The 13,383-nt window shown below is 38.4% G+C and overlaps 1 protein-coding gene across 2 annotated transcripts in view; it reads left to right on the top strand.

Moving 5' to 3' along the window:
- Positions 1–2,792: 2,792 nt before the first annotated feature.
- ALKBH8 (alkB homolog 8, tRNA methyltransferase) overlaps positions 2,793–13,383 on the top strand; it is a 55,207-nt gene continuing 44,616 nt past the window's right edge. The window contains exons 1-6 of one of the 2 annotated variants that reach the window (XM_050912555.1): positions 2,793–2,925; positions 5,690–5,930; positions 6,997–7,128; positions 8,002–8,097; positions 9,508–9,612; positions 12,687–12,757. In XM_050912555.1, coding sequence (XP_050768512.1) covers positions 2,794–2,925; positions 5,690–5,930; positions 6,997–7,128; positions 8,002–8,097; positions 9,508–9,612; positions 12,687–12,757 — 777 coding nt within the window. In that variant the 5' untranslated portion in view covers position 2,793. The remainder of the gene's footprint in view (positions 2,926–5,689; positions 5,931–6,996; positions 7,129–8,001; positions 8,098–9,507; positions 9,613–12,686; positions 12,758–13,383) is intronic. The other variant, XM_050912566.1, reaches the window with a different exon arrangement.

The raw sequence follows: 13,383 nt of genomic DNA, 5'->3' as shown, positions 1-13,383 counted from the left end.
CATCTGAACCAGATTTGCATGGTTCCAAAGAGTAAACCCATCCCATATTTTTACTCTCTTTCTGTAACCCCACCTCACCAAATCAAAGATGTGTCTCTCATACTTTCCTGTGAAGTAGTTTGAGACTGCTTGTCCCCCATCCCAGAAGATAACCTGCACATGGGCGGTCTGTAAAGCTATTGGCTTCTGTTCACCTGTGTATGGCAAATAAAGTTGGGCAGGCCAAGCCTTTTGGACCAAATCTGTTGATTGGACAGCTTGGTCATGGTAAGCTTGCTGAATAAGCCTGCAATCAGATGAATCCTGGTAAAGGTAACCCATTAGATGCACTTACGGGAATGTACTTGGTGTAAAGTTTTCATGCCTCTTTTCATGAGACTTCCCCCCCCGGTACCTTTGCTTCCATTTATCTTTTGTTGGTTTTTTTTGTGTCTCACTGTGCTTTTTTCATCTAAGCAAGTTTGAGATTTCTTGATCATTATTTAACTAACGAAGGTTAAGAGGACCTTTGCTCTCTGTGTGTTTAACCCTATTTGGAGATTAAGTGAAGAATCCTCAGTAAGAAAACTATTTTGAACTATTTGTCTTTAGAAGCAGGTGTGGTTTTGTCAAAGAATGAACTGTGGCCTGTGTGTAGGTGCCATCAAGAAGGGAAAATGATTATTTGAGAAAGTACCAAAAGATTCAGGAAGGGAAGGGAGAAACTTGGTGCCGAGTAGCTTATTAGGGTTTTTTTGTCAGGCTCAGATGTAAATGTGATCTTTATGTGGTCAGGATATGTGTAAAAACTTGAATTATGCTGTTTGACCAGGAGGTCAGGGTTCAAACTGCTATGGCCATGCATGGGCCATCTCAAACTTGATAGCAGGCATCTGAAACTGTTTCAGGATAGAATTGTTGGAGCCTACCATGCCAGTAACTTGCTAGATTTGCTTGAAATTGTTGTTGCCAATTCATTTTCTTTGACAAGTGTTTTAATTCATTTGAGACTGCTGTAAAATCAGGTTTGGGAGTGGAAGAGCAAGGGTAGGAGGAAGAACCAACAAATGGTAAGGAGTGGCAAAAGACTGAGTCGTCTTTGGCAGCATTGTGCTACTTTTTGGAGGATTAGAATCTGTTATTTCCATGGGGTATTTTTGTCATTCTGATTCCCTTTAAGGATTTTTCTCTTTCAGTGCAATTAATAGTTGTGCATGTTGATGATGGTAATGCTGCAGTAGTCACTGGGAATACATACTTACAGCTCCTATGCAACTCTTTAATATTTCTATAACAATTTTACTAGCATATTTGCATTTGTTTAAAAGAAAATATTTGCTAAGTCACTCAATACAAAGTTGCATCCAATACCAGTATGAAAGGTTTTTTTACTTTTACAATTTTCCTGTGGTACATCGTCATGTTATCATGATTGTGTCTGCAGTTTAGGTATTGGGAAGCAGCTACGCAGTCTTGCAAGCCAGAAGGTATGCAAGTGGATGACTGACTGTTGGAGCAGTTGACACATTGAAATAAGTAAATATAGTGGTGATTGGCATAGGTGTTTTTTTTTTTCTTTTCTTAAAACAGAAACAAAAACATTTTTTGAGGTGAAGAGAAGATGAGGTGGAGGGATTGTTATCAGATAATCATAATAAAAGAATGGAAAAGGACAGACAACTGCAATTGGGTTGTCCAGCTGTACTATTAGGAGGATTTTTGGGAAAGAAGAAAAGAAACCCGTAAAATATGCGTAAGGGACTGTGATATAGGGAGAGAAAAAGAGAAAGGCAAAGTCTAGCCACATCAATGTCTGGGAGCTTTGTCATAGTCTTACATGAGGTCTGGACTCTTCCCTTGGGTTTGAAGGAAGTGGAAAAGGAGAAGGGAAAAGAAAGTAGGCTCAGAGGGATGTAGGAAGGTATTGTATGATCTCAATATAGCGGTAGACCAGAAGTGGCAAAAGATGCAACAAAACCTGGAGAAGGCAAATGACCCTTAAGTAACTCATTGGTAGGTAAATGCTGTGTTGCCACTAAATTCAATAGTTAATATATGTACACAATTTTCCATTCCTTTGCATGACAGAAATGTGATTTGTGTGAAGTTTGGCCTTGGGAGATGTAGTAAATGAGGTGTGGAGCATCCTGGTTGCTAGCTCTTGGACATCTAAGTATAGAACACATTTTTCTACTCTCAAGCAATTTTTGCCAAATGTCATACTCACTTGAAAGTGGCAATTAGGAAAAAGGAGCAAAATGGGAACAGTTCATCTTCAACTCAAGCATTCGTGAGGCATGAATAACTTAGAAGCTAAAACGATACAAATCTCATGGCAGTTCCACATATATGCTTTTTCTCTTGTTCTCTGGAGAGACTGTAGAGAGAAGAAGATTAGCTGAAACTACTATGAGAAAACAGCAGGGGCAGGCAGGTTAAAAACTGCAAATGAGTGTAGTGATATTGTGAATAAAGGAGTGAAGAGGAAGAAAAAACTGGAAAATGAAATCTAGCATCATGGCAATCTTTATAAAGCTTTATTTTTGGGAGGGATCCTCTTAATAAAAGAGTTTAATAACACATCTTCAGAGATGGGGAAAACCGTGCTATTGACTGAGGAAGAACGTACTTTTCAGACTCAGTTTTGTCAGCCCCAAATAACTAATAAAATCCGGAATTATCTAAAGTCCTATTACTATCCTGTAGATGACGTGTGAGATGAGGAGGCTCTCCCTCTAGAGCAGACTGAAGTATTTAATTTTTCAAGCAGGATACTTACTATGTGTTGTTACTTCTGCTTCCCAGATCACCAGCATGGAAGTTAAAACCAGCGAAGATAATTTGAAAGTCCATAAAATGAAGAAGAAGGTATTGAGGAAGCAGGTCAGAGCTCAGCATACGTTGATGAGACATGAGGGCATTGAGTGCATCTCCCATGCCACACAGGTGACTGGTGGTTCTGATTTTGATGGTAGTGTGAAAATGCTGCTTACCTGTGTTCTGTTCTCACATATGCTTTGTCTAAAATGCAGTTCTCCAAAATGTACTTCCTGAGATTGAGGGTTTTCTGTGCCTCTTTGATTTCAAAGCAGAACTGTACTTCAGCAGTTTAATTTGAGTGGAGAGACTTTGATGGCCTTTGGATAAGTTGGGTTTTTTTTAATCTGAAACAGTAGTTCCTTGGGTTAGGGAGGAGGAGGAAGCATGGGAAATGTTACCTTGTTGAAGTAGCTAAACTTTTCTTCTCTTTCTCTGTGTGATTTCTTTTCTTCTCTGGCTTTTACCTTTTGTATCTTTCTTTTCTCTGTACTTCTCTATCAAATATAATTTGCTTCATCTAAACTCCCTGTTAAACACATCTCTCTTAGAAATCTTTTCCACATTGTTTTCTTCATCTAAATTGATTTACGCTGTGGTTCTGTGGGAGTTTAACTGATTGACTGACTTGCAGCTGTTGAAAAGGGGACAACTTTCTCTTCCCTTGCATAAAAGGGAACAAGATAGGAGGGAATTCTGCTTTCTTATGATGCTCAATGAACTTTACCATAAGCCACTTTATTCCCTAACCTAACAGAAGACTACTCAGCTTTTTGATTTGTAGTTTTCTGCCACAGTAGAGAGTTACCGCAGATCAGAGGGTGACCTCGCAGATACTGGTGTAGCAAAAAGTAAGTGACAGGAACCTGCAGACAGAAAGGGAAGAAGTTAGAGAGACAGTTAATAATTTCCCTCTGTCGGTTGTGGGGAGATGCTAATGGCTTGAAGCACTGTAGAGTATTATTTACTCTAGCCTTGTTCATCTTGATCCTCAAATTCCTCCCATTCAAATATGGAAACATCAGTTAGATTTTTATACTTTTTTGTAACAAAATTGGGCTTAGTCTTCACTCAGATTTCACACCACGTGGACATATGCTAAAATGACCCAGCAATCTTGTATATATTGTAAGCTCTTTGGAGCAGGGACTGTGTTTTTCTAGCGTTGCTTGGAAATGGGTCCATAATCCAGGATTTGTTCCCCTTGACACTGCCACAGACACCAAATTATCCATCTAATCTATCCAAAAAGTAATTTTGGGGTCCAGCAAGATCCTCATTGATGACAGAACATTTGAATAAGTGATGTATGAAACAAAATCATAGTGCTAGTGATAAACTTGTGTCAGGGATACGGAAAATGCTTTCAGGCTTTGCGCAAGAGTCGGATTATATTGAATTGCTCAGTCAGGATAACATGATCAGTTACTGTACGTGCTGCTGTTGTGTAGTGATGGTCTTGTAGATGAAGTGCCTACAGCCAGTGAAAGCACTGGTTTGAGTCTCTGCACTTCCTCTACATACATGGGCCTCTCCATTAATAACATTCTAGAAAATAACAATAATTAATAATGTGGTCACCTTTGAAAAAAGTGATCAGTAATGGACAGCCTGATGCAGTGCTAAGAACAAGTGTTAACAGAGACATTGCAATAGGCATAATCACAGCAATACTCACTATATAATTTTTTTTAAATAATCCTTCTCTTCAGTTTTAAACCTAATTTTCTGTCGTTTAGAGAAGTGAAATCCTATCTTTTGAAAAAATTGAACACTTTACCAGCTACCTTCAGAAAAGGTCATAGAACATTTATAGACTTTAAGGAAAAGATTGTCTGAAAGGTACCTTTCTGGAAAGGTATTACATGGAGTCAATCTGAGTAAATTGTTGCTAGCTGTTTGGAGTCACCAGAGCTCAATCAAAACTTCAAGACTGCATCCTCATTTGGCCTTAAAAAGGGACTTAAACTTCTTTCAACCACCATAATTAGATTGAACATCCAGTTATGGCATATAGCTATTTAGATGTCAAAAGAACTTGTTAATTTATTTTGAAAAGGCCTATGTATTTTCAAAGGATATTTCTTTAATAATAGTCCTTTGAGAAGTTCTATTTTGTTGTTTCTTCTATTATTTGGCAACCCAGCAACAGTCCTCACAAACTGCATGCTCCTTGAAAATTTTGGACATAAATCACTATGAAAGCGTAGAATTAAGCAATTGGGCATTTTGCATGAAGTAATCTGTTAACTAAGGATGGGACATAAATCCCTTTTGTTTATAAAAACAAGAGGGAGAATTTTCAGATAAGAGTTCTGGAGCTGAACTAGATGCTCTGTTTCTAGAGGCTGCTGCTTTTTTTTTGGTGAACCTGATGTGTGGGGGACATGAGCTGGGACTGGGAATATCAATCTCTCTATGCTTGGAGAAACTCCTTGGCAAAGATGAGAAAACCTTTCTTAAAGAAAAAGTCAGTCTTCAAAGGTTTTTCTGTTTGTTTTTGTTAGAGGTAGCACGTCTCCAGAAAAATTCCATTTTAGAAACCTGCAAAATTATGTGTGCCAGTGTCACTGTTTGCCTGTAGTACACTTGATGCACACATGCCAGTTCGAAGCTTAAGTGCTCTTGTAATAGTAACTACATGCCTTAATTGAGGAGGTATCTGTGATAGAGGTTGCAAGCCTTTCTGCCAGAATATGTGCTGGGCAAGGAAAGGTTGCCTTAGGCTCATATACCAAGCTCATTGAAATGTAAATACCTTGTGTAGAATACATAAAAGAGTACTCATGGGCTTAATTTTTCTTTAAAGAGCTGCTCTCTTGGTAGAGTGTTAGTTTTAAATGAACCAACAGTAATCACTAATTCTCCATTTTTTTAATTCCTCTTCAATTAGAGCCTGGTTATTGCCAATGCTGGTCTCGGTAATGGGATGAGTAGACACCAGCTGCTCAGGATAGTGGAAGAATATGGATTGGTGGAAACACTCTTAATGCCACCGAATAAACCATATTCATTTGTGAAATATGGGACAACAGAAGAAGCCAAGAAAGCCTTTGATGCCCTTAATGGAAAAGAAGTAACAGTGGAGGACTTTGGCCAAACCATTGTTCTATATATTAATTTTGTGGAAAAAGGTATAATTTTTCTGCTCTCCTGTATATCCAACTTTCTGCATACCGCTTCCTTTTGCTTTTACTTCCTAGGTTGTAAGTATAGCTAAAAGCACACTAGTCTTTGTAAGTAGATACAGAGAATGAAAGCCAGAATCTAAGATTCAGGACATAAAATAATCTTTGCTCCTTGTATTTCATGATAGGATACTCTAATTTGATCTCCTTTGCTTCGAGGCCAACGGAAAAAGGATTTAGGTAGTTTCCAGACCATTCAATACTGCACATGAAGGTTTTGTGATTAAGGAGCTAAATTGGGACCCAGGACATCTCCGAACAGTTAATTGGATTTCTTGTGTGACCTTAGTCTTGCAATCTCTATCTCAACTCCAAGAAGGAAAATAGGCACAATAAGATTTCTGGCTTTTTGTCCCCCTTCTCTCCAGGCTTTTTTTTATGGCTGACTATAAGCTATTTAGTACAAGAACTGGTCCTCTTTCTATGAGCTTTTATAGTGTCTAGTGAAAAGGGTTGCTGGTGTTGGTCTGTACATTCTGCTGGCAAATAGCTTTTTTTAAGCTATTAGGATAGCAAACTGAATATCCCTACATCACCAACATTTTGTGTTCACCTAGGTATTGCATTATACTCCTCTGTATTTGATTACAGATTGCTTCTCTGGACAGAGAGTAATTTGGTGATTTGGTAAATCACCGAAGTTCTAGAAAATTAAAATGAAATACAGGTAGAATCCTGAAGTGATTGGGAAATTCTTTTTGCCATTATTTTGACAGGAAAATCACAAGTGGTTTTGCGTTTGAATAGTGTGGAGTCTTGTTGGTCTTATGCAGTAAAATTTTCAGAAAGTGCTTTGCATGATGCAAAACTTGGGCCTTATCCTGTTTTGTCGTGCCAGAAAGGGATCATTCATTCACCACACAAGACCCCAATGAGGGCTCCATTGTATCATTAAAGTAAATGTTTCTACAGCTATACTATGTTCTCGTACATAGTAAATATCCCTATGGGGAACACATGGTTTTATTTTCTTTGAACAGTGAACAATATTCTCTTTTTCCATCCACCCTAGTTTTCTGGAAGAATGCTATTCCTACAAGCTTGCCTCCAGGCCTAATGGTCATTGAGAAGATTATTTCTCCAGAGGAAGAAAGGAGGATGTTGGAAAGTATTGACTGGATAGGAGATGAAGATACTCAAAATGGTGGGCAAAACCATAGAAATCCAGACCTCCCATACTTTTATGCTGTTTTTTCCTACAGTTTCAGTTTACAGGAAGTCTACATCTTGGTAAATGTATTGTTTGAAATCATTGTGTATTTGTTCTTAGTATTTTAGAAATTGGGTCTTTTATATTGCAAGTGGTAAACTCCTGGGGGCAAGTGGTCTGAATTTATATTCTGGTATGGATTTACTTGAATAGTATTCCTGCATCCAGAAACAACTAAAGTCTTTTTTAGGTGTCTTATGCCAAGCACAAGACTGTTCTGTGAAGGTTACCCGTGTAATTTGATGTCCAGCTGAGGAGCTGTGTCTTCTATTAAATCAAAAAAGTCAGTGGGACACACATTCCAGATGCTTTTGTGCTTTCACTTGGGCTCTGTGGAGTTAAATCTCTTAATAAATGAATTGTTCCTGGAATTCACTTCAAAGTTTCTGTGTAAATTTTGTTCTTGGAACAACGCAAAGGGTTATATTGACCTTAGCTAGCGTGTAACTTGGTGATTGGTGAAAGAAGCCTGCTGTATCCATAGGATATTAATCAAGTGCAAGTTCAGAGATGAGGACAAGAATAAAGATGCATTAAACATGACTCAAGAAAATTGGTACTCCTTGCATATACAAAACCACTATCAGTTTGACTTCAAACAGCAGTGAATGTGATACTTGATGAAATACAAAAGGTAATAAGGCAGAAGAAGTGTGTGCCATGAAGGACAAGGGTCACATACATTGTTTTAACTGTTAGTTAAAGAATGTTTAGGTTTAACAGGTCAAATGGAATAGGGAAGCATAGCAAATTGTCTGTACTGTTTTATGTAGTCTAATCTTACTTTAAACTTGTGTGTTTTTACAGCTCAGAAGACTTTAAAGCATAGAAGAGTAAAACATTTTGGATATGAGTTTTGCTATGATAACAACAATGTTGATAAAGACAAACCTTTACCTGGAGGTGAGAACTTCCCTGTGAAATCATACTTACTTTGCACTGATGTTTGAACCATTATATAAAGCCTTTAAGCCTCACTGAGATATGGATGTGTGAGATTCTAATTAAAGGGGCGGTGAGATTCTATTAAAAGGAGAGCCTTCACTGTATCTTAAGCACACACTAAACAGTACTTTTGAATGAGATCGATTCCAAATTGCTGTGAGTGCTTGAAGCTTGTTTTCCAATCACTTGCAGCCAGGGGTTGCTGCCCTTTGAGGTCCAGTCAAATAAGGCTTTTGGGATAGTAATCGTCATTCTTTTTTAGCTTTTGTTTCATAAAACAATTATGTGTTACAAATTATGTATTTGTTTGTTTGGGGGTTGTGACGTGTATTGCTGTGTATATTTATCTTGACTAGCTTGAAGCTTGCTGGATGCACACCAAAATAAAACTTCCTTTGGACTGAAAGCAATTTTGAAAAGGTTTGAATAACTCTTATTTGGAATTGAGAGATGTGAGTCAGAGCATAGCGAGTGAGTCATCTTATAGTCTTAGATTTAAAAATAGTAAAATAGGGGAGTTAAATTCCTGTAAAACTTCAAAGTGTTTAAGATGATGCATGTGTACTGGGGTGGATGTAGCTTCCAACAGAAGGATTCTGGTTACATTGTGGTTTTAACAGTGAAGCTATATAATCATAAAGCCATTGATATTTGAGCTGTTTTCTGGTCTCACAGCTAGACTATTTTATGTGTGAGAAAAGCATAAACACTTCACTGGGGGAGAACAATTAAAAAATAAAAATCAATAAATTCATGGAAGGGCTATTACTAACATGTTTGTGGGTGTTACCTCCAACAGAATTTTACAATGAAGTCCTCAGGTAAAATAGCAAACGAAAGATTCAGTGAAGGACTGTAACTTTCATTCCTGTTTCAAGACGAGTTTAACTTCAGCAGATTTTTTTGGTGCTATTTACTCTAATTCAGTAACAGATTTTTAGGGGGTAAATTTTTTAGAGAGCTCTTTGCACAACTTATGACTGTCTGCATAATAATTTTGCTTCTTGACTGCAACTGTTTTACTGTAGTTGGTGGAAACTTTGCCTTTGATTTTGTATGCTTTTATTTATGTGTAGAAATAGTGCAGTTTGCATTTGTAATGAGCGATCCGCTTCTGAATGCGGAGGCCTTGGAGGAATGGCCTTTCTAATTGTGAGATGTTATAAACGTATTGGACTTGCAGATCAGGCCCCCAATTCTGATGTGTGTGTGACAGCAAATGTGGAGTGATCATTATTAAAGATGGACTTACATGTCTACGAAGCTGTTTCTATGTATTTTGTCCAGTTATTATATTTATTGTAAAAAGAAAGGATAAAAATGTAAAAAGCTATCCTGTCTTGCTTACAGTTTTGTTTCTATAACTAGGTCTTCCTGAAATTTGCGACCTGTTCTTGGAGAAGTGCTTGAAGCAGGGATATATCAAACATAAGCCTGATCAGCTGACTGTAAATCAGTATGAACCTGGACAAGGTAAGTTTATTTGTCCTTCAAAAATTTTGAGCTCTTTACTTTACATTGTGGTTTAACCGTGGTAGGCAACTGAGCACCACACAGCCACTCGCTCACTCCCCTGCGTTGAGATAGAGAGAACCGGAAAGATAGAAGTGAGAAAACTCGTGGGTTGAGATAAAGACAGTTTAATAAGTTTTTAAAAAAAACAAAACAAAGAAAAACAAATGATGCAAAAAAACCCCCAAACAATTGCTCACTACCAGCCAACCAATGCCCAGCCAGTCCCTGAATAATGACATCCCTGGTAATAAATAATTTCACCCCTAGTTTTATTGCTGAGCATGACATCATATGGTATGGAATATCCCTTTGGTCAGCTGTCCCAGCTGTGTCCCCTCCCAACTTCTTGTGCACCCCTAGCTGACTCGCTGGTAGGGAAGCATGAGAACCAGAAAGGACCTTGACTCTGTGTAAGCACTGCTCACCAATAACTAAAACATCCCTGTGTTATCAACACTGTTTTCATCACAAATCCAAAACATAGCACCATACAAGCTACTGTGAAGAAAATTAACTCTATCCCAGCTGAATCAGTACAACTTAACTGAAAATCAGAAGAGAGTACCATCTAAATGTGACATGGTGTAGGGACAGGATTTAAGCATCTGCTTAGTGTATTTCCTCTGTGACCAGAGATGCTTTGAATCAAAACTAAAATCTTCATACTGGTTTCTGAACCTGGGAGCTTGTGTTTAGAAGTACAGGTTTTGATACCACTGTTATGGAAATTGATGGTGTTTCTGAGTCCAAGGCCATAACATGGAAACTAACCATAAAAAGATATAGGAATAAATAGTCGTGTTTGGTTTTGTAGTCAAGTGTGTTTTTTCACTCCAAACTCTTCTTGCTCCCTGTGCTGTGCATACAGTCTCCAGGAAATGGCTCTTGCTGTTAGTACATATAATATAATGTTAGTATATATGATATATGGACTCTTAAGTATGATGCAAGCAGTGTTCCCTTATCTGAGGAAGCAGAAACTACTCTTATTTTTGTAATCTTTCCCAAACTGGAGACATCTGAAGAGAAATTTGCTTCTAATCACACCTCTAGGGAATAAATCACGTGCTGTGCTTTTTGCTAAGGTCGATCATCAAGGCTAAGTATCTGGCTTGCTTTCTAGAGTGGATATCTCATTTGTCCTTAGGAAGAAAGGACAGCAGCTTTTCCTTCAGAATTAATGTCTGACAGCTAATACAGTGTCTGCCAAACAGGGGTCTGAAAAGCTGATCCTATTTGTTTATGTATCTGACAATCTGTTAAATTGATAGTCATGTACTTCTGGCTGGGACATCAGAGGACATTAGTTAGAATTATAGATTTCCATCAAGAACAGAAGCAGGTTTTTAAAAAAAAAAAAACAAACCCAAAGCAAAATACTCTTTCTTAAGTGCAAATTGTTAGGATATGAATGAGCACAGAGTACAGTCAGATTAATACCTTTAGTATCTGTTCTGAGCCAGATTGTCACTGGAAATTACACTTGAGATTTTAAAAAGTGACCGATGACTTTGGGTATCTAAGCTGTAGGGGCCACACTTAAGACACATTAAATGAATTCCTTTTTGAGGGCACTTTTTTCATTCAGGGTCCTAATAATGTTTAAAGTTGTAGATTTATACTTGAAAGTTACCATCCACTTTTGAATGCTTAGGTGACTGTCTCTTACTATGTGCTGCATATATGGAGCATAAACAGCAGATAGGTAGGTCAGTGTGGTCTTGGTTGAATTGTCTGGGTGATGCTGAAGAGAGCAGTTGATGTTGTCCTGTTGCACAGTGAATTGCACTGACTTCAGTGCCCATCTGAAGGCAGAGTTTCAGTGCTTTATACTGAGGCAAAGTTACGAGGAAACACAAACAGATGTGTCCTTGGTTTTCAAGTCTCACTGATTTTTCTATCAGATTAAATGTTAACCTCATAAACCACTTGTATTGCTTTCACTGAAACTAATGGAATTCAGAATATTTACATCTGGAGGTAAAATCTGGCATATAATAAGGATGCTTTATAGGGCTGACTGACACTGTTAGGAAAAAATGTTTTCAGCTCAGGAATTCGATAGCATCCAGAATGAATGTGAGTAGAGTTTTTAGTAAGCAAATATAACTGTTTTGGTTTGGATCACATTGGAGTTACTCTGTCTGGGCCTGCTGTGGTGTCAAAGGAAGGCGTAGTTGCAGTTCTCCCAAGCTGTCTGCTGGCCTTGCTCCACTGCTGACTACAGTTCCCCACCATGTGGTGAGATCTTGCTGTGGCATGCACACTGCTGTTTCAGCACTTGGTGTTACAATGTGTGGCATGAGCTGTGGGCAATGGCAGTTTCTTTCCAACTGGCAGGTCTGAAAGGGAAAAAAAAAAAAAAAGCTGTCCCTTTGGCAGTTCTCAGCTATGTGTGTTTACTCATGCACACACACCAGCAGATGTACTACGCAGGGGTTAGTTTAGCAATGGTGTGTGGAGTTCTGGGAACTGCAAAGCAGAGGCAGAGTTTGACCCTGATAGTGCCTGTGTTTGTCATAGTAGGCCCTAAGTCTGAAGCTGAGACCCTTAGCACAGTCATTTGCTTAGCAGTAGAGGGACTATTTGGGATGACTCCTCTGTGAAGAGAGCGAGGGAGAAATACATGGTCATGAATGAACTAAGGCCCAAAGTCACCTAATGTAGCATAACTGTTAGTGCTAAGTGCTAAACTGCCTAAGAGGAGAGCATGGTGATTTCAGGTGCTCGCTGCAGCGGGGAGAGCATTTGGAGTCTTCAGAGGGTGAGTGAGGCCTTTGGGTGCCCTGAACTGTCTTCTGGATGTTTCCACTGATTATACAGGACACTTGTGTTAACTGTGTGCATCTAATCTGGGCATGTAAATCAGACAATTGTTCTAAATTCTTTTGGAAGGCACCTCCCTCGCTTATGATAAGTTTTGTTTGTTCAGCTGTACATCCCAGTTTTCTATATGGACATCCATGGAAATAGAGCTTGCAAACAGAGATGGCACTCTTATTATAGTGACTTTTTTGTTTTTTCTTGTGCAGGAATTCCTCCTCATATTGATACACATTCTGCTTTTGAGGATGAAATAATCTCTCTCAGTTTAGGAGCTGAGGTAAAATTAATGTTTGTATGTGTTTTAATGATGCTTTACTGAGAAGTTTCATTTTTATATTGTTTAATACAAGTTAATTTGATTTTCCATAGTGTCTGTTCACACTCATCTGAGTTTAATATCAAGCATGTAAGGTAATGTGATATGCTAATTAAATAAGTAACTGCAATGAGATGTTGTCACTGGAAGATTTGCTAGTGATATCAGTGATACCCTATTTTTAAATCTTAGCATCCAGTTCTCCATTGGCCTTCCTTCAGTTTGTATTCATCTTAGAAAGCGTATCACTCCTGTTTATGTTTCTACTTCCATTTTTCCTTGTGTCATCCCCTGTTCCCTCTGGTCTGCATAAGCCTCCCATTAGTTTTACATTCAGTACATTTACAGTAGGCTAATGTAGATTTATTACCTGTAGAAGGTCCAGTCAGAGTCTGAACCCTAGTGAGCTAGTCGTGGTGCAGGCAGAGGTAGACTGATCTTGTGAGCTTTCAACATACAGATGATGTAGACAAAGAGTGGGAAGGGAAATGGAAGAACAGTGGACTAGCATGGAGTCATGCAACATATCAAGAGTAGGGCTGAAAACAGTCCATATCATCTAGTCTCAGTGCTCAAATTAGTGTCTT

The sequence above is a fragment of the Gymnogyps californianus genome, chromosome 1 (genome assembly GCF_018139145.2).
Source record: "Gymnogyps californianus isolate 813 chromosome 1, ASM1813914v2, whole genome shotgun sequence".
NCBI classification, from domain to species: Eukaryota; Metazoa; Chordata; class Aves; order Accipitriformes; family Cathartidae; genus Gymnogyps; species Gymnogyps californianus.
The sequence above is the reverse complement of the archived record's forward strand: the minus strand, read 5'-3'. Positions and strand labels throughout refer to the sequence as shown.